The sequence below is a fragment of the Tachypleus tridentatus genome, chromosome 10 (genome assembly GCF_004210375.1).
Source record: "Tachypleus tridentatus isolate NWPU-2018 chromosome 10, ASM421037v1, whole genome shotgun sequence".
NCBI classification, from domain to species: domain Eukaryota; kingdom Metazoa; phylum Arthropoda; class Merostomata; order Xiphosura; family Limulidae; genus Tachypleus; species Tachypleus tridentatus.
In genome coordinates this window covers 106,107,030-106,133,087 of record NC_134834.1, presented here as the reverse complement: position 1 = coordinate 106,133,087, position 26,058 = coordinate 106,107,030, and the positions used below count along the sequence as shown (strand labels likewise).

Genomic DNA, 26,058 nt, shown 5'->3' with positions numbered 1-26,058 from the left:
TGGGGTGATGACAAAGGAAGTTATTAACACTATTTTTGAGAAGGAAAAACTATCACCATATACTTTAAAGAATCTGGTTATTCTTAAAATAAAGATCTATTGCAAATAATGGGGTTGCAATCCTGAAGCTAATGCGGGTTACATTCAAGTGTCACTTTCCTACTTGCTGTGGTTTGTTAGTGTGTTTTCAAAGTCACAATATCTAATCAAAAACACCTTAGGTATGAGAAAAGGTACAGCCAAATAAAGAATTGAGTGGACAAGTTAAAAGAATGAAATTATAACTGGTGGCCAAAATGGTAGCTACACTTATACAAAGTTTATAGCAAATATTCACTAATGTTAATCTCATAAGTGTAGCTACCAGTTTAACAAACAATTATAATTCCATTCCTTTAAGTTGCACATTCAATCATACTTGTCTACACCTTTTTTCACTCATAAGGTGTTCTTGATTAAATATATCTGCAGATATTCTGTTGTAAACTATATCTTTAATTTGTTAGCTAGAGGGTGTAGAACATGATGCCACATTTTCTTTTAGTATATTCAAAGCTAGATTACAAATGTAAGATAGTTAATTGAGAAATTTGGAGTTTTATTTCAGACTGGGAATGAACCAGTCAGTGTTAGCTATTGTAGTTATTTTGTGCAAGTAAACCAACTTGTTTTATGTTGGTAAATGTCATTAAGGCAGTGTACAACTATTCAGTTTGTACAAGCATTAAATTTAATGTTCATTCCATGTTACAATGAATTATTTTCATCAGATAACTTGCTAGAATGAACCAACATGAAAACTATTTATACAACATTTATCCCCTGCTTCCTTCCTGTTAGATCATAAAGGATTTCAATTCAGTGATGTAAAATGACAGTTCAGGTACGTCTTAAGACCTAATGAGTCTCCTTGACTTTCCAATTTGATTTGGATATTTTATATCATAATATCTATATGTACAAATTATGAAGGATGATACTTAGCTTTAGACTTAGGCAAAATAGGAAATGAGTATTTATTCAATATTTTACTATATATTTGTAAGATATCCTCCTAGATGTTACACTTACCATAAATGGCATAAGCATCACCACTAAAGTAAGCACCTGGTTCAACCTCAGCAAAACATTGACTAACTGCTTGAGCAGGGTTACCAGCAGCTAAATCAAGGTATTCATCATTGATATGAAGACTTCGAATGCACCCTCTGACACTTTCTTTAACCTAAAAATCAGCAAGCATATGTTAGTAAGAGAATGAACAGCTACAGAAGTGCTTTTCATGCAGTCTTTATACAAGATCTATGAACTGTATTAGTTTACTTATAAATTAAACATGAAAATATACAAGCTAATTATGCCAAGTAAAATTCTTTGTATACACTCTGTCATCTGACCCAACTTTTTAATCACCACATAATGAGGAGACATAACATAACTTTTAATGCACTTACTGTATTCTACATCAAATTTAATAAGCTTTTGTGCAAAAAAATAAGATATTTTAAATTAACTACTTTAACTAAAGATTTGTCTGAATTTGTGGAATTATAGTTTGCCTCAGATTCTGATTGGTCTAAGGTGATTTTCATGTTGAGATTGACAATTTGTTACAACCTCTTAGATGAATACAATTTTTTTCACTAAAAATTCATACATTTTTGCCAAGGTCAGTAAAATGTGTTAGGGTAGAGAAAGTAACAGATAAGATATGAGCTAAATCTATTATACCCTTTTTTTTTTCCTTTCCAGAATTACTGCTAATTATAACATACAATTACTATTGTTTATCCTAAACAAACTTCTAACAGTTTAATGTCATTGTTGTTTTTTCACTCTTTGAAGAATGTTTTACAACTAATAAAGCTATAAACATCTGACAGGCAAATAATTCAAGTTATGGTAAAATAAAGTATTGAATTATATAATGCATATGGATGTCATCCAAGTAATTCAAAACTGTTGTAAGAATGAGCTAGCATTATACAGAAGTCAGTAAATTAAAATTTATTTCTATTTATTATAAATAATTTAATATCAAACATTAGAGAGAGTTAATAATAGGTTGTAGCATGAGAGTTGGATAAAATAAGACGATTGTAAGATATCAGGTTAGATTATATTCTGGTAATATCTATAACTGGTTTAAATTAGAACTCAAAAGCTCAAAGAGGGGAGAAAAGATTTACAATGTGCAATTCAGGGCAATCAATCGAGATGTGATACAGAAAAGACAGATTTACATACATTCTATAAAAATTAAAACTTAACAAAATTTATTATCTTCAGTTGCGAGTCAAATTTACCACAATACATTATTAATAAAGTAGTTTAATTGCATTTTGAATGTTATTCCATAACAATGTCATGATACAGGTATTTTTACCTGTCCAATCTAAAGGTTAAAACATATCATGACATCAAAACAAAAAGGTAAATTTTAAACACATATTATCACAGATGTTTTAAATGAACATAAAAATAGAAAAATTCTTTGAAAGTGAATAAAATATATACATTACCTATACTCTAAACATTATGAAAATTAATTTTACAAAAACATTAACACAATTACTAAGTCAATTAAAATAAACTATTGAAATCTTATTCTAAATGTTAAGTTTCATTTATGTATGTATAAAAAAAAAAATGTTGGTGCAACTTACCAAACCTTCATCTAGCTTTAACTGCCTTGGTACACCACCCACATAAAGTAGTGGTCGAACGTGCAACTTTTGAGGAACTTCAACAGACTGTGTGTCTTTGTCATCAACAGTAAGGTAAAGTTTCCTTTCAGATTTATTAATCACAACCTAACAAACATTCACTAAAATTACTTCAAACCTTAGTAATTATCAATGACCACAATTAATTAATATTAGTATTAATTTAAAAAATTCATAAATAGTCAAACAGTTACTAAAATACAAAAACAAAACCAGTTAGACCTCAAACAAACAATTGTCTCAAATAAGTGACTAACAATTAGAAATTATCCCAATGCAATCATTAACACAAAACCAATATTGGAATAAAACGTATTCCATTGTTGATAAAAAATTTACAAAAAAAAATCTTTATACTCCAGATATACATATAAATGCTTCACATTTGAAGCTTCTTTAGGATTAATATATATTAGGGGTAATAAAAAGTCATTTTCCTAAACTTTTTATCCAAATTTTCCATTGTTTTTAACAATACAAAATTTAACTATTACCTATATACTTTTGTTATCAAGTTGCACCACTTTCACTTAAGTCACTACAATTATCAGTTTTTGTTGCAGAAAGTCATTGTTAATAGAGTTGAGTACAAACGTAACTATTCAAATTACAACAGTCACTAACTATTGTATTATCATCTTCTTGAGCCTGTATATTTAATGTTTTTATCCACACACAGTTCTCAAGATAGGTATTATAGTTCTATCTGTTATTGTGCCACACCATGGTGACAATTTTCAAAATGCATCATAATATTTTAGGTTTCATAGTCATACATCTGACCTATATAAAAGCTAGTGAGTGTCTCATGTCACTATATCTCAAAATAGAAGTCATAAAAATCAAAATGCATTTATCCAGACAGAATAGTTTGATTATTATTTGCCCACTCTAGTGATGAGGTGTGCAAGAAAGCCATGAGGAGGGGAGGTGTTGTGAAACCTTGCAAGTATAGCGAGTGTTGGCATAATAAGCCTAAAATAAAGATAGTGTGTTATCATATGGCCTAGAACCAAGTGCACAAAGATAGTCATAAAAGTAAAAATATGAATTCCATTTAAACTTGAAAGAGGCTTGTTTTTATTAAAAGTGTGATATAACAGCAACTAGTATAAGTCAGAAATGATTCAAGTTAAAAAAACAACAAAAAACAAATATTTTTCTTTTCTATACATTTATACTTTCAGTACATATATTAGCAACAACATTAAGTTATATTTTCGTTGCTAAGCAACATAACATAAAAGCCATTGTTGAAAGGAAGTTACCACAATACACTGGTTTTTCTATATTATAAGATGTTAATCTAATTGATTTAAACAAATAATTATTCTTTAAATACCTCGTAAATTAGTTTCATAAGTGATCTTAATTTTGATTGGTTCACCAAGGAATTTACTGACATTTGACTGTCTCAATTACACTTTTCTGCCTCTTTGTTGGTTGAGCTTGACTTTGCAAAATATATTCATTTTTAGATATGGTATACTGTGGTAGAACTTGCTCCATCATTTTAACAGGATATAAACTAGAATATATGTGGAAATATCAAATTCTACTAAGTTACTAGAACTTTCAGTGCTATCTTTCTTCATTCACTTAACATGCATCCTTATGCATATCTATTCTTTTCATATAATTTTTACTGCAAGAAAAAACTTCTTACACTGTGCCACTGCCCATCATACAAGTTTCCATGACTACCCAGTTCCCAGCTTTTCTTGTCAGATACAACAACAAATCCTTCACGAAGTACAACAGCAAGGTAGGAATGCTTCTTTCGACCATTGTGTACGTACATTAAGAGTCCATTAGAATGGTATGTACGGAAACCAAACTCAATTTTAAAGCTAGGAAAGAAAAACAAACTAAAATAAAGAAAATATTTTCATTGTTATATACAGTCATGCTCAAGGTATTAATAATATAGTTATTCAAAGATAAGGACATTTACCCATTAGGGAACTTCTTTCTACTTTAAACAAAAGTCTAAATTTTGTCTGTCTATTAATTTATCTTTTGTGCAAGGAAATAGTTCATACTTTGATAACTAAGCATTTTTCACTTTATCAAATTTTCAAAAATTTTCTTCTGTTGTCTTTGAATCCAATTTACTATTGAATATTAAACATTACTTCACGCTCAAAGCTTTTATCAACAAATAAATTACTCCTTTCAAATACATAATGTTGACATGCAAATAAAATATACTTTTAAAAAACGAGTTCATGTATGTATAAAAGCATCCAACAGTAGAAACGTTAGAATAAACCAAATAAACTGGTTACCTATGAAGGTATTCCACTTCCTTACAAAGCAGCAGATTAATTAACAACTGAAGTAGATAATATCTCAGTCATACCAGTTATAGCATATCTTATTTTTTTACATAATTTTCAATACAGATTTCTTTTCTGGTTATGTATAACTCTTCATCATATTAAATCACATCCATTACCATCCTTGATCTGCTTATTGCTTCTACTCACATCATTACAGTCATCCTAGTGTTAATATAAAACATCATTACTTTGTCTTTTATTTTAAATATCATGTATGGTAATACTCATCATGCTGACTAACTCTTTAGTAACAATCAGATCCAATATAATCCTTGTAGAGTTGTCACACATGCTTGGAGAAAATGGACTAATACAAGAGTTGCACAAAAAAACCCTGAAACAAAGCCTCAAATACTGTAATTAAATACTACTAGAATGCATTATGATTTTATACATTAGAAACAAATTATTTCAGTCACTATTTTTGGTTAATTCATTCAACATAGCAAACGATGTTATTGTTATTTTGAATTAAGCACAAAGTTACTCAATTGGCTATCTGTGTTATGCCCACCACGGGTATCGAAACCCAGTTTTTAGTGTTGTAAGTCTGAAGACATATCGCTGAGCCACTGAGGAGCATAGCGAATGAACAGTCACAAATACAAAATCAAAGGGGCACTCAGTACAGCACATACTTCCACCATGTAGCATTGATCAAATTTGACTCAAAATATACAGAAATTTCTACATGTTTGTGTTTTAATGGAAATTTGCCATTTTTGCAGAACAATGAGAAATAATATTCTACATATTCCATCAAAATGTAATCATTTTTACTGAATTAAAAAGCAAAAATATTAATACAGTATGAAAAACTGTTCTCTCAGGAACAGACACAATTCACTCATCTCCATCATATACTATACGGCTAAGATCTGTTCATTATTTTATATATTATACAACTTACTCATTGTCAGGTTCTGAAGTATACCGGCTAGATTTCTTTAGAGTAGGCGTCTGATTTATTGGCAATACATGTGAATGATGAACAGACAGATACAACCCACTTGTTTTAAAATTATAAATCAAACATACATACAAAAACTCTTTGCACAGTAACAGATCAGATTTATCTAAAACTAAATAATTTTCTTTTCTTGTCAAGAGTTCACACAAGTTAGTTAAATTATTTTAGACTGCAAATTACAAATTATTTTTCTCTGCTCTTATCACAACAGGGTCAGTGAATAATTCACTAATGCTATACACCATTGGTTACTGCAATTATATTCCAGACTTTAAATAATGACCTTCTTTTAGTCAAAGAGCATGCAGGTGGCTTCAATTAATTTAAAACACTTTTATTTCCCTTATTAATGTTACACTGTAAGCTTACTGTAAAATATTACCTGTTGAAGCTAATCATTCCCACACCAGCTAACTTCACGTTTTTGAACTTTTTTCTCACTGAACTTCATTTCTTGATTTCTTCACACTTAGTCAATTTACACTATTTTTCACACAAAACACAAAGACTGTTCTTAGTTCACATACCAATACTTCTCACATAGTTCACATCAATATTACAGTTTTTCTGTTAATTTCTCCTCAAGTAAGACCTCTGATTAGGGTTAACTTTGACAGATTCCTTTGTCTTCACCTTGGTCTTGTGGTACCCCAGAGATTTGTCTCTATACTGACAGTACATCTTGTTCCTCTTTCTTTACCTTGGTCTTGTGGTACCCGAGATCTGTCTCTATACTGACAGTACATCTTGTTCCTCTTTCTTTACCTTGGTCTTGTGGTACCCAAGGTCTGTCTTTCTTAACAGTACATCTTGTTCCTCTTTCTTTACCTTGGTCTTTACCATTAGTTATACACTGATCAATCATGGAAATGATAGTTCCTTCTTGTACTAAATCTGAAGTATTTTGTTGGTTATGTTTCTTGTTGCAGCAGCATCCACGATGAATCACTCATTTCTTATCAGGACTATCTTTGTAAATAGCTCTAATTGCTTTATGTTGAGATTTTTGTTGTTGCTTACTGGTGGTAGACTTGCACTCCTTTGCAATGTGCCCTATTTTATAACAAATATAGCATCTTTTCTCCCATTTGCCTGTTAATCTCCTGTCATCTTTGGTAGACATCTGCTCCTAGTTAACAACCACTTGTTTCAATTTTCACTGCATGTTTGTGAACTTGCCTATTATACTCCATCCATGGGCTTTCTTATACTGTTTGGCCATCTTGATCATCTCATACATGTCTTTTGGTTTTTTTTTGCTTTTTTTTTTTTTTTTATTTGCAAACGATGACATATCAGTTGAGCATATGCTGATGAACTGTAGTAAGTTTGTCAGTCTTTTAAAACTATTTTCACATTTGGCCACGTCACTCAATTTGGTGAAGAATAGCTGTAGATGGGCAACAAACTGAAACCATTTCTCTGGTGTCAGGTTTGGATTCTCTGAACTTTCCATGAAATCCTTTAATAAGTTCATATTATTTCAACAAGGCTACTTTTTAACTTGTCATAGTACATGGCATCTTTTGATGTCATGCCTGCATATGCTTGTAGGCCAGGCTGGGACATGCTTTTCAGTCATCTTTATCAGTGTCTTGATTTTGGCAAATCTTTCATCTCTCTCTCTCAAGCCATGCCATCTTCTGTTCATCAACATCAAGCAGCTTAAATCAGATGACCGACTCCACTATCATTCCTGGGTTCTTCTTTCTGTTGGGCGAGTTTAGCAATTTCAATTTGTGCTCTTATTTTATTTCCAGTCTCTTGTCTCTCTCTACTCTTTTCCCTTTCACAATTTGTGCTCTTATTCTTTCTCTATTTTCAATCTTTATTTTCTTAGTTTCTTTCTCTCTTGCCCTCCCCTGAACTTCTTGTTTCACAAAGTCTTGTAGTTTGTCTTTTTAACCCAAGATACTCAACTTTTTCAATCCACCTATCATAATTTGTGACATCACTATATAGCATGATTTGTAATCTCTATACTACATTCACTACAGGTGTGCACATACAAGCTATATATGGGCTAAGACATTTCTAGAGGAGGTGTCTGACATGTTGGCAATAAATTTGTACAATAAACGGACAACACACAATCTACTTGTTTTGAAATAATATACATTCAAAACAAGACAAAAATTCTTTATACTATAATATGTCATAGTTTTATCTAAAACTAAGTAATTCTCTTTTCTTATCAACAGTACACACAAGCTTGTTCAATCAATTTATAGTCCAGTTGAGAAGACTTCTAATCTTATCACAATAGAACTAGTAAATAATTCACTTAAGCTATGCTATATGGATTACCAAAGATGTACCTTGAACTTTAAATAATTGTCTCATTTTCATCAAAGTTCACAAAGGTTGGTTTGAATTACTTTATACCACCCCTGACAAAAATAATTATTCCACTTATCTCTGTAAAATCATGAAACTCATTTTAAAATATCACCCAGTAATCACTTACACACCAGCTAACTTCAATGTTTTGTGACTCAACATAACTTTTATTGACTTGCTGTCACTCAGTCATACTTTATATACATACCTTTCCCCAACTGAGGCCTGGAATCCTCTACAAACTACAAGGATGACACTATAATAGAACACTCACTTAAGATAACAAGAAAAATGCAGAAAAGATTCAAGTGACGTGCAATCAATAATATTAGTAAAGGCTAGACAACAATGTAATTGCAGACACAATATACACTCATAAGAGTTATGTGACAAAAATGTTACAATTAACACTTAAAACAATCAATCTTCCACACTGCTGTCATGAAAACTAAACAGTCATTAGATATTAATACACAAAATAAACTAATTAGTAAAACTTACATTAAACAGTCTTGTATATCCAACATTAATCTGTCATACTGCATGGCTAAAATGTATTTATTGTGTTGTTTTAGTATTGCTCTCTTTACTCACACTTACATTTATAAATTTTATTAGTTTTATGTTTTATTTTAACAAGTTAGTTACATCCCCTTAGCTGCATCTCTAACTTTATTTACTTCTACTTACAAAGGCCACTAACACTACTTCAGTCACAACACTTTCATAAATGCGACTTCTTTATTCATCAATTAAGAATTAAAAACCAAACTATTTTCTACCCCTAGAAATTAATTTAGGCAGACTTGTTAATATTACTATTACCTAGTTTGAATATACGTTATGTAATTGGTCAAAAAGCTGCTTAAATTTAAATGACGAAGTTGTACAAATGATTCCATGAACTATACTCATACCCTTCACTTACTTTTTCCTGAATGCTCTTCTCTTTAATCTCAGAAAGATATAACTTTCAAGAGCATTTCCAAATTTAACAGCATGCTTTTCAGTAAAATTCTCCCCCATATCTGCACACTCCTTCATTCCCTGAGAAAGTAGTGGAAAATCTGTAATAGGCCTAGTTGCATTTTCCTCTTCACTATGGCCAATTCCTACTCCCACAAATTGAACATGATCATTAAATGGATACAACCTAAAATGATAAAAGAACAAGTTGTACATGACCATTAATCTTACTAGGTTCATATAAAGTTCAAAACCAGTTATTTTAGTTAATGAATGTTCCCCCAGTGGATAAAAGTGCAGAGTGGTTTATAAAATGCAAACAGTCCATTATGTAGCTTTGCACTAAAACAGTGACCACAATTACAATATTAAGAAATACTAATGTTTTAAGACAAGACAGTTTGATCCCTTGAAAGGTTTAGCTTTTTTCTTTAGTAAACTAAAGTGTAATTTTGTTTTTAAATCTATTTCTGTTAACAGATTTATGCTATCCATGGTATTGTAGCAATTAAATGGAACAGATGAAAAACTGAACAGAATAATAAAAAGATTTAATCATTGTTACTGCAGATTTAAAACATTATTTAGTTATACAGAATTACAAGATGTAAGTATTATTGAAAGTGTTGGAATTTACTCTCAAATTAACCAAGAATGGGTTATTAATTAAGTGCTGGAGGCGGGTATTCCTATTACTATGGGCACTAAGGTATACCCAATAAAATTCTTGCAAGTACGAAACAACGTGCACAAATTACTTTAAAAAATGTTTTAGAATAATTATTACTTGTGATTAATATTAGAAAATGACATGTAGCATTTTAAACATTCTTTATAAATCCATACATTGCCACAAATACTTTAATGTGTTATAAAGAATACAAGTAATTTCCAAACAAACTCATACCTGTTGTTGAAAATAAGATCTTTTATAACTCCTGTTAGATTTTTAGTAGTAGCTGTCATCTGAGTCACTGTAATGCTACTTCTTACTCCACCAAAATACAAACCTCCGTTTTGCGGGGCACGAATTGTCAAGCCTTTTATTGAAACCCTCTCATCTCTTCCTGCCTTTTCATCATCAAGTCTCAACTTGACACTAAGAGTGTACAAGTTAATAATTAAAATTAATTTCACAGAGTTAACCATTATTTACATTTAATGAACTCAATTTCTTAAAAATATATTTTACACAATGATGCAAGTTTTAAACAATCTTGAGTTTAAGTTTCAATAATTTTATTCCAATTTTTTTAACCATGTAATTAGTTTAAAAAATAATTACATACTTTTAGTAAGTTAACAAAAGTAACTGAAACGTATTAACATTAGTCTTTAAAATTTTTCAATTTCTAACCAATTTTTCAATTTGAAAGAAGATTGTTTTGATCTTCAAGGTAATTTTATGCAGGTAAGTAGACTTGCCCCATATCTTGCACTCACTCTTCTGAAGGTCAAAATAATGGTAATAACACTGTCACTCTAGAACTATTCCTTTATTATTCAGTTAGCTTTTCTTCAAATTTTTAATTAAATTATTGCCAGCTAAAAAACATATTTTAAGAAATGTGTTGCCTATTCATTTTGTGAATTAATATTTATACATTTAATTATTTATAAGATATCGTAGAGTAATATTTATAGAAAAGGGTGGAATGGCTTGTTCACCCGAGATTTAACTCTACGTTTTGAAGTTAGAGTAAGGTAACTAGAGAAATACAGAAATGGATCAGCTTCAATAAGTAACTATATTTGAACTTACACATGTTTTGTTTTCAGCAAGGTAACAGTGTGGTATTCTCCATCATTTACTGATTTAATCGACTGAATTAGTACTTCACCTTTCCCAGCATTTAGTCTTGTTTCCAGCTTTCCATTCACAACAGCTACTGAATAGTAGTTCTGTTAAAAAAGACAAATGTACATAAAATGTACATGCATATACATACATACATTAAACAAAGTTAGGAACCTATAAAATACACACTGATGTATAGAGCTTAAAAATATATTTTGAAAGAACTAAACCATTGTTGTAAGCTATATTTTTTAATGCAACACTTTGTTAGCAAGAGGGCAAAGTACATCTAGAAAGTTCTATATGGATGTAAAGTTTCTCCAGTATATTCCAAGATACATATAAATACAACATAGTTAAGGTGTGTGTATACCTATTTAAAGATAGAAATCGAACCCATCATTGAGATAGTTACTAGGGTTACTTTCTACAAATTGATTTTATGTTAGTGTAGTACACTGTGAGCATCATTTGTAATGTAAGCCTATAGCACGTGATCACAGTGTACAAGTGCTCAAATTTGTAGGAACATTAAAGAAAAAAAATATTATTATTATTATTATTATTATTATTACAGTAAAACCTGTCTAAAGATAGAATTGCATGGGACTGGATAAAATTTCTAACTTAAGTACGTTTTCCAGCTTAGACATAGTGAACATTCATTTCATTAATTATATATAATTTTTGAGTGGAACATTATACTTATTTGACTCAAGGGAAGTTAGTGAATAAAAGTTATTATACTGTTTATGTTATATTTATTACAATAAGAACAAAAATAGACATTCAAAATATACACAAGTACAAAAAATATTAATCATTTATTTGAGGTGTCCAATTTCAACTCGTTTTTTTTTTTTTTTTAATGGGCTTTCTCATGTGTTTAAGGAGAATGCCAATTCTATGGCCTTTTTATGAAGTTCATTTTCCCCCTTCATTTTTGTATACAATTTGATAGCGTTAATATAACTTAACACATGTGATGAAGTAGGAATTTCTGTTTCCTCACAATCTTTTCCATTTTGTTCATCTTCCGAATCTCTCACACTGTTGCCATCTTGAGATTCTATTATAGATTTTAAGTCCGTTTCATCAGTTTCTGTTAAAACATTCTTGTCAACGTTCACAGAATCATCTGCATCAATCTTCTCAGAGTTTGGATTTCACTAGAATCATCAAAACAAACAACTTCTCCACAATCTCTGCTATTATCAAGAATAAATCCACAGTTTCAAGAGCACTATTACACATTTGATTGAATGGCAAAAATGCAATTGCATCTAACACATCAATTTTCATGGTCATTTCAGATGCTCTTTTACAATCGTCCATGTTTGCAATATGCTAAAACATCAATTTTCCACATTTCAATTTCATAAACTGTACGATTCCATTATCTAGTGGCTGTAAAACTGATGTTGTACAGGGAGGTAGAAAGACCAAACAAGCATTTGTAAGTTGAACTTTTGGGTGACAAGTTGTATTATCTAGGAAAAGTAGAATATTCATATTGTCTTGTTCCATTCTTTAGTTTAATTTAACTGCAAAACTAATGACAGCAGAAAACGAACAGAATGTGTGTGTGTGTGTGTGTGTGTGTGTGTGTGTGTGTGTGTGTGTGTGTGTGTGATGCACAAATGACAATTAAATACTTATCCATGTATGGTGCATAATTGTCATTTACAGAGGAATACCAAGAAAGATCTAATAGAAGAATGTAGCAATACATGTACAATTACAAACATTCAATACAAAAAATTGAGACAAAAATAAAACAAATGCCAAAAGCTAGTTTCATAGGTTTGTGTGTTTTAGCCATTCAAATGTAACAGTCTCTTCAAACAGATCTAAGCATTAAAAACACCAATTCACTTCTTACTTTCTAAAAATTCCAAATAAAAAAACTTTATTCATTTGAATTTGTTTCAAGATTTATTTTCTAAGAATTATGTAATATACATTCATATGTATAAGCTCTGGACAATCCTTTAAACTCTGTCATTAATAGATTAAAAAAGTTATCTATACAGTTTTTTTACATGTATTTTTTGGACATATCATCACTGTAACTACACTACTTACGTTTTCCTCTTGCTTCTCATCACTTCCTTCAAAAGTTGACAACATCAAAAGAGCATTTTCATCTTTAGTTTGGAAAGTGAAACTAAAATTAGACTCCTTTTCCAAGATTTGAGATTTCATTTCCAAATATCCTGCTCCTCTGAATCTGACCAGTTTAATTGGCTGCAACATGAACATAAAGATTTGAGTAAAATAAGATATTATCATCATCACACCCATAACTTTAGTTTTTTAACTGCATATCTTTTTACTTTGTGTGTGTTTATGGTAATTCTGTGAATTTGTTTTATGATTATTTAATTGTCTTTTACTTCGTTAAAATATTACACAATACAATAGCTCAACGTTTATCTCCACCTGTAGTTATTAAAGTAATTTGTTTAATTTATTTTCTACTAAAGTAAAAACACTTTACAATGTATTCCTTATGTTTTAAATAAGAAAGTATGTAGGCTAATGGAACTGAAAGTTGGTATACATCTGTTGTTCAGTACTTTTCCTACTGGTTATTCTTTAATTACTTTCATATGTTATTTCACCAAAAGAAAGCACCTGAGGATATTTCCTATGTAATAATTTACACTGATAGTGTTTCTACCAGCAATTTCCAGAAAGTTAACCCTTTAGGTCAATTCAATAGAGTATTCACCTGTAAAGGTTCTATTTCACTTCAAACGAAATACAAAAGCTTTAGATACTACATCTACAATGCCTCAAATAAACGATGTTCTCTTCTGACTTACTTCAGACTTGTATAGCACAAGCACATTCATTAATTGCATTCTTTTATATCAAAAACGAGACTGTACCTCATCTGCACATTGAGGTGACAAGTTATAACTTTCTGTATTTAAGGTTACAGTAGTAGCTCCAATCTGTAGGTCTCTCATGCAACCATGGAAACTCTTGAAACCAACATCTGGGAAGCTTTGAAATAAATAAATAAAAAATAAAAATATTTAATAACAAAGTTTAAAATTTATAGATCTTTCCACCAGTAGAGTAAATGTTAAATATTATTATATACAAGTTGCTGTTTCAGATCAGAGTTGAAAAATATAAAAACAAGTTATAATAAAATATTCATAACGAGGTAAAACATGCAATTTGTAAATATTTATATGAAAAAAAACACAAATTTTATTATTCTCATAAATTAGCTAACCAATCATGTTTAAATTATTGTGTTCCCTGTTTAATAAACAAAAATGTTACTTAAGATTCTCAAAACTTCAAGTGTACAGTGAACTGTACTTAAGAAATATGAAATATAAACAGAAAAATTTATAACACAAGATCCACAAACAAAATTCTGAAAACATATCAGATGAAAAACTAGTATCAGAATGTGAAACAGGTGTCAAAATTAAATCATAAAAAGGTATCATTTGAATTACATCTACACAAAAGTATGATTCATTTCTATTAGTTTTGTTCTCACACACAAAATCTACACAAAAGTATGACTCATTTCTAGTAGTTTTATGTTCTCACACATTTGGATGTTGCATATTCTTTTTCATACTTTTAAAAGCCATACTTGACAGGTACACATTGTACATATGCCATTTAGCTTTACTTTTTGAAGTATTGATTTGAAGGAGGGGAGAGCTTTTAGACCAACAGTAAAGTTTCTGCACCATTTCACAGGACTTTGTGATGTAACGATTAATCAGTGAATAAGGATCAGTCCGTTATCTAACTTGGCCAGTAAATTAAAAAACAAATATCTTTAAAGAGATGAAATAGTCATAAAGCTTGGCTAGTTTGCCTGAGTGTAGTTTTTTTGATGCATAATTCTAACTTATTTTTGAAGACCAACCAGAGTTTTACAACACAAGATTTGATAGTTTCTTATGGTTTTATAACCTACACAGTTGAACTTGGCTTTTACATTGGTCTGCTACTACCTAGCAGTGCTAAAAAAAGTCTTGTATCACTGATGCCTATGGGCACAGATAACAAGTAGCAAAGGAAATATAAACGTGATCTTATTTGTATAATTATTCCAGATTCCAGTTTCTATATCCTGTTTTAAATCTGAAATGAAAATGCCTAAATAATAAAGAATTAAGGACAAATTAAGATTGGGAATAGAATGAGTTGGAGATCAGAAATTTTTCATACCTCTTTTTGTTTTCCTAAGTTCAACTTTGTACTAAAGATTCATGAAACTGTAGAACTTTAATTACTTCGCATTCTTTCTACAAAGTAATTCAAAACTAACTATCCTAGAAACTATAGAGCTTCATAGAAATTCTGTAACAAAGCTGCACTTAAAATATTTATATGTGACTGTTAAAGCCGTGCCAAACTCCCAGCATAAGGAGGCTTACGGGCAAAGCCGTGCCAAACTCCCAGCATAAAAGGCTTATGTTAAAGCCATGCTTTAATACTGAATGTCCATGAAAGTATTAAGTGATCATGTTTTGTTTAAGAGGAATTTAAAAAGGTTTACAATCTAAATAGTTCTAAAAGTGTGTGACAAGCAAGTGTGAAAAACAAGTAATAAGTTGTTATAACACTTAAGATGTTCCAGAGATGTAAAAACAAGTAAACATTCATCCAATTAATCTGACATGGAGTTTTTGTAAAGAAACTGATAAAGGTCAATTAACAAAAAATCTTACATAGAATGTTTTATTTTATTATATATCTTGTATTTTGAAATAAATAAAATGCTTGCTAGTGAAATTGTAATTTCATATTTAAGATTTTTGCACATATGATGTTTGTACAATTCACATGGTTACACAAAAGCTTTATTTGCATTCCTGTTTGTACATAAGCTTTAATTATATTTAATACAATTCTGCTTATGACAAAAGTGAATGTGAGCGTCTTCAAAAGCTACTTGTGCTCAATATACATTTTGTTTAGCAACTTTTGCCACAGAGGTGTCCATCAACAACAAATTTATTCACAAGTATACTTATGAAACATACAAAATTATCACACTTCCATATTGCAGCATTTGTATCAAACTTTAGTCTGATAACTCAACCAATTCCATCAATTTCTTAATGTATGAACCATTAGTATGAACTAGTGGAAAATTAAGTTATTCATTAAAATCCTTTGACTTCCTGGTAAATTGACTATGAATGGCTCAAACAAGTTGAGAAGAATACTTTAATTTTTTAATATGTCAATTATTAGCAAGCACTCAGAACCAGATGAGTGCAAAGTGCATTATTAACTTTGCAATGTGTAAACAATTAGTGAATCAGTTACTTAAAAAGAATTTTCTGAACAATCTGACATGTGGATTATTAGTGATCTATGAAGAATCAAGTATTTTTTTTAAATTGTATAAAACACTTGTTATAACAAATTAATCTAAAGTAGCAAAAAAAGAAGAAATATTAAAGAGAGAAAAACTCATTCACAAGACAAGTTTTGGCACAAAGCAAAACAATTTATGTTCTTATTCAAGACTAACCTGGATGCAGAGAAGTTAGGTGGAACTCCTCCATAATACATCTTAGTATTTGTAGTGAGGTAAATTTTATAATTATTTCTCCAGTCATCTGTTGCTGCTTCAAGAACGATTTCGTTAATTTTAAGTTGTGCTGAAAATATCAATAACATGAAAAATAAAAATAGATAAACAACACTAAAGTTTTGAACTCTAGAACAAACATTAAGTGTGATATTAAAATGTGATGAACATTAATTTTATTGGCTCCATGTTTCTAAAAGTTTGGTGCACTATTTTTATCATTTTGTTTTCTTTAAATAATCAACATTGTTAAATTTATCATAAATCATTGATGGATTTTTGCAGAAATGGCATTTCTAACTCTTCGATCACAATTAGTCTTTCTCTGTCACATTTTAATCCCATTTATCTAAATTCAAATGCAAATAAAATGCTAATTTATACAAAATACATTTTGATGATGGATTTTTATGAATAGCATTGAGGAATTTTGGATATATATTGGACTAAGTATAAGTATTTTAATTAATAGTCTTCTATACTGTTACTGTCCTTTTTCCTACTTAATATTGTACTTGAATATACAAGTTGAATATAAAATTAAAGGTTGTATGTTTAGTCTACAATCAAATTAAAATCTATGATATACAGCTCTATTAACATACAGTAATAAAAATATTTATGAAGAAATAATTAAAAACAGTATAGTGGTGTGAATCTGTATTAATAAGAGATATTAAAAGCTGTAATTTGAATGCCAGCTAAAACTAATTCCACATTAAATAACAATATTTCTATCTCCATAACCAATCATGTTATTGGGTTAGGCCCAATTCATTTAAAAAATGTGCACATACACAAACTACTATGATTCAGTTAGAAAAAAATGAGAACTTCATGGACCTAACCTGTGTTCTTATCTCGACGCACTTTCACATGTACAAATTCTCCAGTGTTGAATGTTTTAGTTGTGCTTAGTACCAGCCTGCTGAAGGTTGGTCCTACACTTGCTTGGTAGAATATCTTCCCCTCTCGAAGTTCAATTGACACAAACTGACCCTATAAGTTGACAAATAATTTGTCATTAATACTTTACTTAAATTAAGTAGTAAAAGATTGTATGTGTCTGTGTGTGCACATGCAAGATGCACACACATGTATAGAAAAAACAAAACTAAAGTTGAATAACTTATTTTAGATAACAAAAATTAAACAAAAACAAAACAGGTTTGTAAGTTTTAGTTTTAATAATTAATGGACTTCTACGCCCTGCACCTTTCACTATAAGTAACCTAGTTTTGCATTTAAATAAAACAAGTAGAGATGGATAAGATCCATGCACATATACAAATTTCCAGTAACAGTTCTCTCAAAACAAACAAGAACAATACAAAACTTACAAGTCTACTACTTGTATTTATATTTAGTCGTTCTTATCTTCAATGACAATAGATTAACTTAATTTTCTATTTTCAATTGAGAAATACTATTTGTTTGTACATCTGATATACAGGAAGTCTGAAAATGAATATACCAAAAATAAAAAAAATTACAGATTTTGGCTATCTATTGTAGAAGTGTATTTATTATCTTGAAATATTGAAGAAAAATTAATGAAGAAAAAATCCAATAAAAAAAAGGGAAAATAAGTGACTAAAAATTAAAAACGACCATAAAATACAAAGAAGCATTTTTTAGTGTTTTAAAAACTAATATTTCTGTTGACTGTAACATTACTTTAATGCAATAAATATATGTTTGTGTTAGAGAGAAATCAAAAAAATATCTTGCACTTATTTCAAATAGATGTGTAATCCATTTGTCTAACTCACTTCATGAAAAAAGCTACTATTTAAAGACTAGACTGAAGAAGACATAATAATCCAGTGTTGATGATCCTTAAAACTGGTTTTGTTTAGTTCTAAAGATCAAGACACCTGTTTTCAACTCAAGAACAACTTTAATGCAAAACTAAATGAGTGGGTGATGTTATCATTCTAAGAATTAATTTGTTTCATTTATGAATATAAACATAAGGTTTTCTCTATCATCCTAAAAGCTGGTTTATATCATGTCACAAAAGGACAGTGAAACCTGAGTGAGATCAAATAAACCATTATACTTCAGATTCAGACATTCAAAAACCACAGCCAGAAAAAAAAGCAGTTAGGTCGGTGAGGGTGTAGGCACTTTGTAGCTGAGAGAAAGATCCTCCTTCACAGGCAGTGAAAGAGGCATACTGTCTCCAAGTCGATCTGGAAAGCTCCTGTGAGAATATGAGATGTAATACATCAGATTACAACAGCTCACCAAAAAATCTATTGTTGCACTGGAGGATCTTACATTAAGGCCCCAGTGAAGGTAAATATCTTTGCACATTGAACACATATTCCTAATACAGAAAGTTGTTCAAAGCAGCCACTAAGGTACTCTCATTCAGGGCCAGGGCGGGCTAGACAGAAATTAGAGGTTGCATTCTACATCTTGTGAATACAGATATTTTAGTACTTAGAAACCTTAGCTTTAACTCTTTATTTGATGAAGGAGCTACAGTAAAGGTTAAAGCATATTTTTGGGCATCTTCAGCAACAGCAAGCCCTCATTACCAATGTCCCTGCTGTTATCCTAGTTGTGCACAGAATTAGGTCATCACTTGTGCTTTAGAGTAAGAAATATTGTTATAACAAAACTGGCTACTGCATAGAAATCAACAGCTATTTTATTTACTGGTAAGTCAGATGATACCACAGGAATACAACATTCATGTTTTAATTCATTTATTTATTGGGAGATTTTTCACCAGTTTCTCCCCTGAGAAAAATGACACTGTTAGTGTTCCTAGATAATATCATGAAAAAAAATTGTAATTTAGGAGATTGAAACCTGTAATGATTTGCTTTAACCAAACACACTCAATTAAACGTGCCACAATCACTTGCCTTTAAGCTTTGATTGTGAGTTATGGATAAAGACTGTTTCACTGTGTTTAATTTGTATTTAGTCTCTTTCTTTGCTTCAAACTCAGACAAGTTTTAGAGACCATAAAATTTGCTCCTCAAAACATTTTCTGGGGAACCCCTAATTATTCTGTGACCCTACAGAATTAAGCACAAAGAATTCAGTGAACCAAAGAATGTTATATTATCTCTGAAAATAGATAAATTAAGAACAAATGTATCCTCACAAACACAAAAACATTCCTTTCCATTGTTGTTTGTGATAATAAGCATACCTATGACGAAAATTAAAATGAATTAACCAGCAGTTTTTACTTCCATATCTTTCATCATTTAACTCTGAAGAAGCAAGATCTACCTATTAAAAGTGCAAAAGTACAATGGCGTGTGTGTTGCTGGATGGACTTAGGTCTCTTATGCTTCCAAAGTGCCCTCTTTCTCATTCATAAAAATAACAATCAGTAACTACTAAACTACAATATCTAGTTTCATACCCATCTTGCTGCTATTTATTAAGGAAAAATAAGAATTTCACTTTTAATATTAAAATTTATTTTATAATTCAACGTTTAGGTTTAAATTTTAAAGTTTTTAGTTACAAAAACCAACTAAAAATAATAAATAATTATTTGTTTCTCATGGCTTTTTATGCTAAATGTACGAGATGCAACTTACTGTCCACAGTCTCCCACCCCCAAAGGCTTCCCTTATGATGCTTAAAAAGTGTCTCAATGAGTGCGTGTATGGATTATTGGTTTTTTAAACTGTGTTTTATCTGTGATTAATATAAATTATCTTCTTTTGAGCACTGAACAAAATGGTTGCATGAAAATATAACAAATTTACCTTTTCATGATTTGCTGTGAAAAACAACAGGGCATTTTCATCAAAAGTCTTGAACTTTAAAATGACATTATGTTCAGTAAAACCTTGGAGTTTTGGCTGATTGAATATTGCATAACCACCTCCTATAAACCTGTATGTTTGATAATCATTTTGTTCTGTTTCCCTAAAAATAGAAAAAAAAAAAGGTAAAATCTATGGTACCCAAATTATGATTTCAAAACAAATAATTAGTTTATTTAAATTTTAAATAGAAATATATTTATAAAACAATTTAGAAGGGTCAGTTAAGGAATGAAAGTTTGAAGAGAAATATTTCATTTACTAATGTTATGCAGGCCTTTCTGACAAAGACCTGCATTCTCAGACAAAAACAAATTCATGTCTAAGTGAATCAGTTTTACACTAAACAAACAAGTATTTATTTTACAGAACCATAATTAGCTTCTTGACAAAAAATTTCAGTAATGTGTTAAATGGAAGTATGTCTTACTTATGACTTATTTGCTACTGTAAACCACAAACACTGACTACAGCTGCTATATGCTGTAGATGATTTGTAATTTGGTGACAAAGGCTGTAGTGCTTATGTTACATTGTTTATGTAGTAGCCACAATGAAAGAGGCTGCACAATTCTTGCATTATGTTGATTGTTAAGCTACATAATGGCATGGAAGAGTCTAAATATTGTGTTACTTATGTAGCAGCCAAGCAGAAAAAAACTAATATCCCTACTTTATGCTGCTCATGTGGCTATGGTAAGAAAAGAATACAAGTTGAAGTAGGTATTTCAAGTTAAATACTATCTTTTTGCTTTTGTGTGTGGGGGACAAAGGAGTGTTTCAAGGAAGTCTGATAAAAAACATGAACCCACACATTGCACCTTCTAAGTGCACATAAACTTTAATTTTACAATATATTTCAACTACTGTTGATACAAAATTTAGTAACTCAGAATATAAATTTCAAGAGAATTTTTTGTCTTACCCTTCTTTGCAACCAGTACATCCTTCATTTGTCAGAAAATTCCAGAGTCCTACATTACTACCATCCAATTTAACTTCATAAAGACAACCAGCAAATGACCTAGTTTGAAGTTGTCTTGGTATCTGGTGAAATACAAACATATTTTATGTTTACATGTATATACATTAACACGTGCACACATGGGTATGGTAATATTACAACTCTAGACATACACTTGCATCTTGGCTAGCAACCTTTCTTTCTATCAACTTTCTTTTAAGATACGATTTAGAGGGCAATTTCAGTAACTAATTTCACTAATAAAAGAAGTGTTTTATTACTGACTGTTTCATCTTGCTAATGTATACCCTATGCTGAAGATTTAACAAATAATTATGAAAATTTTCACTTTGATGTTGGATGATAACTAACTTAGTTTGTGAGAATATATTGCTCAACAACTGTGGAAGAATTCATATAGAAATACATGTTCAACCGAAACTGCAATAATATTTGGTATCTTCAGCACAAAGAAAAAACTCATTCTTACTTGTGTGTCCGATGGAAGTCCACCAATATATAATAATGATGATGACTCATTCTTACTTGTGTGTCCGATGGAAGTCCACCAATATACAATAATGATGATGAGTTTAAGTTCATCTTAGTGTATTCTAATGATGTGTGTCCTTGGACTTTATAAGGATCCAACTCGGTGTTCTTTGATGATGACTTTACAGTTAGTGTAGCAATATTTCCAATCCTGAGTTAATAAAGAAAAAACATTTGTTGTCCTGCAAGAGCAAAATCCAATACAATGAAATGACACACACTAGTTTAGAGTGGCAAGGAAACAAGACTTTGTTTTTCTTATGGGACTATGGACTAAAAAAAGACAAAAGTAACATTGAGTAATGTTATATTACAGTTTTCATATGACTACAAAAGACTTATAAAAAGTCCTATACTGACGATAATTTGTACATTTCCCAGCCAAATAAGATTTTGCCAAAAATAGAAATGTAGATATATTACCATATAAATAATCAGTTCTCTTCAAAACAACTGTCACAATCTAAAAAGCTAAACATTTATTTAGGAAATTAATTACTGGTAAACTAGCATATTAACATTAAAATACACAAGGTCTCAACGACAGTTATTAAAACAAATGCAGAGCAAGAGTTCCCACACTGAGATAGCATTTTTATCCAGACTTAATGTGAAATTAGTTCTGTTAATAGCTGGGTTGGATAAAGTCTGAAAGTCTTATCAGATAACAAGTAAGTTTGGAACAAGGAGAAGGTATAAAACAAACATAAGATTATCAAATTACTATATAGAATGAAACCAAAATAGTGGCATGTACTGTTTCTTGCTCATTTCACTTACAGATAAAATGTGCAATAAGTATAATAATAATAAAAAAAAAAAGGTGGATAGTCTTCAAAAAGATATTTATGGCTTTTGAATACTCAATCTTCTGCACTAGTATACACTTCTTCACTCATATCTTGGTAGTCTTGTATGGAAATTGGATGTACAAGTTCTATATAATTTGTAACTGTATGGAAACTGGATACAAGTATCATATGATTTGTAGCTGGGAAAATACTACATTCTGTGAAGTCCTAAAGTATTAACAAAGAACACTTAGAAAAATATTCTAATGTATCAATTACACATTGTCAAGACACAGATAATGCACTTTTTTGTACAATTTGAACATTACATTAAAAAACAAAAAAACTTGATATGGATTGTTTTAAATCAACTTAAAACATGCATTTTTAAAAGCAATGGTTTTACATATAATCTACCATAGAAATCACTCAGAATTCTCACTGTTTTTACACACATTTATTTGAACAAAAATAGAATTTTATATTTAGATTGCTTACTTTGAGTATGTTGTATTGTCATTGAATATTTGGCATAAATAGAAGAAACTGCAAATTTAGCAACATCAATGAATGCAAATTGTTATAAAACGTTTTAGAGATTAAATTATTCAAATAATGTTTTGTAGAATTAATTTGACTTGCAGATAAAAGAAAGTGTTATTAAATAATCTTTGCAAATTCTGATTTCATAAATTTTAACAGTCACTTAACCCCTAATTAGTTTATGAAATCAAAATCAGAATCTCAATTCATCAGATAACATGGTGATATACCTCACATTAGCACAAATTAGGCTTACATAAATTATAAATAAATCATCCATACATAACCACAGGTTCATAGATTTAGCTGGATGAAATGTGAGAACTGCCAAACAGAAAATTCAAATAAACTGTAAAACCCAAATAAATGTTTATTTCACATCTTCCATGTGAAAAAGATGGAATAAAGTAAAATAAAAAACTAACTGGACTTCAAACAAAATATGGAAAAAAATACTATCAGCATACACAGCAAAGGTGCTGAACAAACAAATGATCTGTGTCCTTTCAGAGCAAAAGCTAGCCTTCCTGATGAGTCGTCAAAACTAATATATAATTCTTGCTTTTAGTAAATAGTCCCAAATAGACTGCAATAAAGTACAACTTCCATTTTAAAGTGGCAAGTCTGTCCTTTCTTCTATACAAGATAAGCAAAATAATATTCTTTGAAATAGTAGCAAAATTCCATAAATGTACTGGATACAGAAATAACATCTAACATGAAATTTTTCCACCTTTCAATTCTGGAACATGCTAAATCAAGTTGAAGTCATTTGTAAAATTCAAAGGTTTCATGAATATTAAATATGTGGTATGAAAGAGTGGAATATACACTGTACTACACAGCTGACATTTTTCCTGTAACATTTAAAAGTATCGAAGCAAATTGACTCAGTGCATGAACAGTTTTAGCCTGTTGAGTTACGATACCGTGCAAGATACTTTACTGGCACTGCATATGGTAGATGTAGTATGACTAATCTATTATAATGTATTCTTCATTACTTTCACTCAAATTATTATAAATACTAGCATAGAATATTCATTTATTTTTACAATGGACACATTAATGGTTGGTATATAATGCTTTGCAGTTACAATGACTGAAGGTAAACAAGATTAATTTGTTTGATCTCATCACTAAAGTTGTACGTGTTTGACTAACCTGTTTACTTCTATAATATACCAGTAATTTTTATTTGACAACTGTTCATCATTAGCTTCCAGATTGAGACCATGTTGGATAGCTTCAGTGTCATCTCCTACATTCCACAGAAAATTTACTTTGCGGTTGACCATCTCTATAGCCATAAAATCATCCTGCATAAAGAAAAATATACCAACAAATTTGAAAACAAAGAATTCAATGTTACATAGGATGTCTATATGTTTTAAAATACATCATATGCAGTAAAGTACATGTTGGTCAGTTTTTATACCACTTTCACATGAACTCTATTGACCTCAAAATATTTTAAGGTATCTTCACTTTGTTAAATACATTAGAAAACATTTATCTTAGAATTACATCAATGGATTATCCGATATATAATCCTCGAGATATTGGGGTTATACTAAAGAAGTTGTATCTCTCCTAGCTAAACGTTCAATGATATAAATATTGGAGAGCTAAATGCTAAGGATAACTGTCATACCTGCCTGATCGACCATTTCAATTATCCAGTGATTCATGAAAAAGTATGAAATGAGATGGTGTCTTGTGTTGCTAGAAAAACATGTCAATAACACAATTAGCTTTTAATATGGGAAAATAATTTCTCTGACATGTCAGAGTACAAGTCTGGTCACCAATTTTCCCTCTAAATTTTCTTTGTATTCAGCAAGTTAATACATCCACTAAGCAGTTTATACTTTAGGCACCTTCCTACACTGCTGCATTGTCCCACATATTAAATTGCAAAGATGATTATATATGTCTTTAGAGAATGGAATATTAACAAAGTGATCAGGTGCAGTGATAATTTTGTAACACTTTAATTAAATGTATAACTTAAAGTATATTTTAATTGCAACAAAGTATAACTTTTCTATTAGCAACAGAAGCACTAACTTTTCAGCACAACATAAGACACAGTATTTATTTAGCTCATAACAATCTAATCCATTAGCAATTGTCACAGAAATATGCAAATTCTGACGACAGAGGAAGTTGTGAGTAACACAACTGAATAGCTGTTAATGGATGCAGTTTAGAAAGAACTATGCAAGTGACTGATTACCAATGTGACAATATCCTTACTTACACTAGGTCATCCACTGTTCTTCTGAGGGTACCTAGATCCCGTTTCATTTTTCTGTTTAATATGCCATCATTTATTCTATTTCTTAATAGTGCTGACATGTAATAAACATTTCAGAATTGGTAATATTAAAGAAGAGCACATAAATTCCACATATAATAAAACTGTGCTTTTAGAAAAATAATTAAAATTTTTATAACAAAAAAGAAATTAAAGTATATTTTTCTATTAGCAACAGAAGCACTAACTTTTCAGCACAACATACGACACAGTAAAGCACTGACTTATCAGCACAACATAAGACACAGTATTTATTTAGCTCATAACAATCTAAACCATTAGCAATTGTCACAGAAATATGCAAATTCTGACGACAGAGGAAGTTGTGAGTAACACAACTGAATAGCTGTTAATGG

General features: G+C 30.2%; 1 protein-coding gene across 1 annotated transcript in view; it reads right to left on the bottom strand.

The window, feature by feature from the left end:
* LOC143228434 (laminin subunit alpha-1-like) overlaps positions 1 to 26,058 on the bottom strand; it is a 118,678-nt gene that overhangs the window by 3,598 nt on the left and 89,022 nt on the right. Inside the window, exons 48-63 of the mRNA XM_076459695.1 lie at positions 24,547 to 24,701; positions 22,043 to 22,199; positions 21,458 to 21,579; positions 20,473 to 20,635; positions 19,902 to 19,984; positions 18,860 to 18,935; positions 17,578 to 17,728; positions 16,670 to 16,799; positions 14,037 to 14,154; positions 13,228 to 13,389; positions 11,107 to 11,246; positions 10,252 to 10,443; positions 9,307 to 9,531; positions 4,393 to 4,576; positions 2,667 to 2,813; positions 1,072 to 1,225 (exon numbers count right to left, since the gene is read on the bottom strand). Coding sequence (XP_076315810.1) covers positions 1,072 to 1,225; positions 2,667 to 2,813; positions 4,393 to 4,576; positions 9,307 to 9,531; positions 10,252 to 10,443; positions 11,107 to 11,246; positions 13,228 to 13,389; positions 14,037 to 14,154; positions 16,670 to 16,799; positions 17,578 to 17,728; positions 18,860 to 18,935; positions 19,902 to 19,984; positions 20,473 to 20,635; positions 21,458 to 21,579; positions 22,043 to 22,199; positions 24,547 to 24,701 — 2,359 coding nt within the window. The remainder of the gene's footprint in view (positions 1 to 1,071; positions 1,226 to 2,666; positions 2,814 to 4,392; positions 4,577 to 9,306; positions 9,532 to 10,251; positions 10,444 to 11,106; positions 11,247 to 13,227; positions 13,390 to 14,036; positions 14,155 to 16,669; positions 16,800 to 17,577; positions 17,729 to 18,859; positions 18,936 to 19,901; positions 19,985 to 20,472; positions 20,636 to 21,457; positions 21,580 to 22,042; positions 22,200 to 24,546; positions 24,702 to 26,058) is intronic.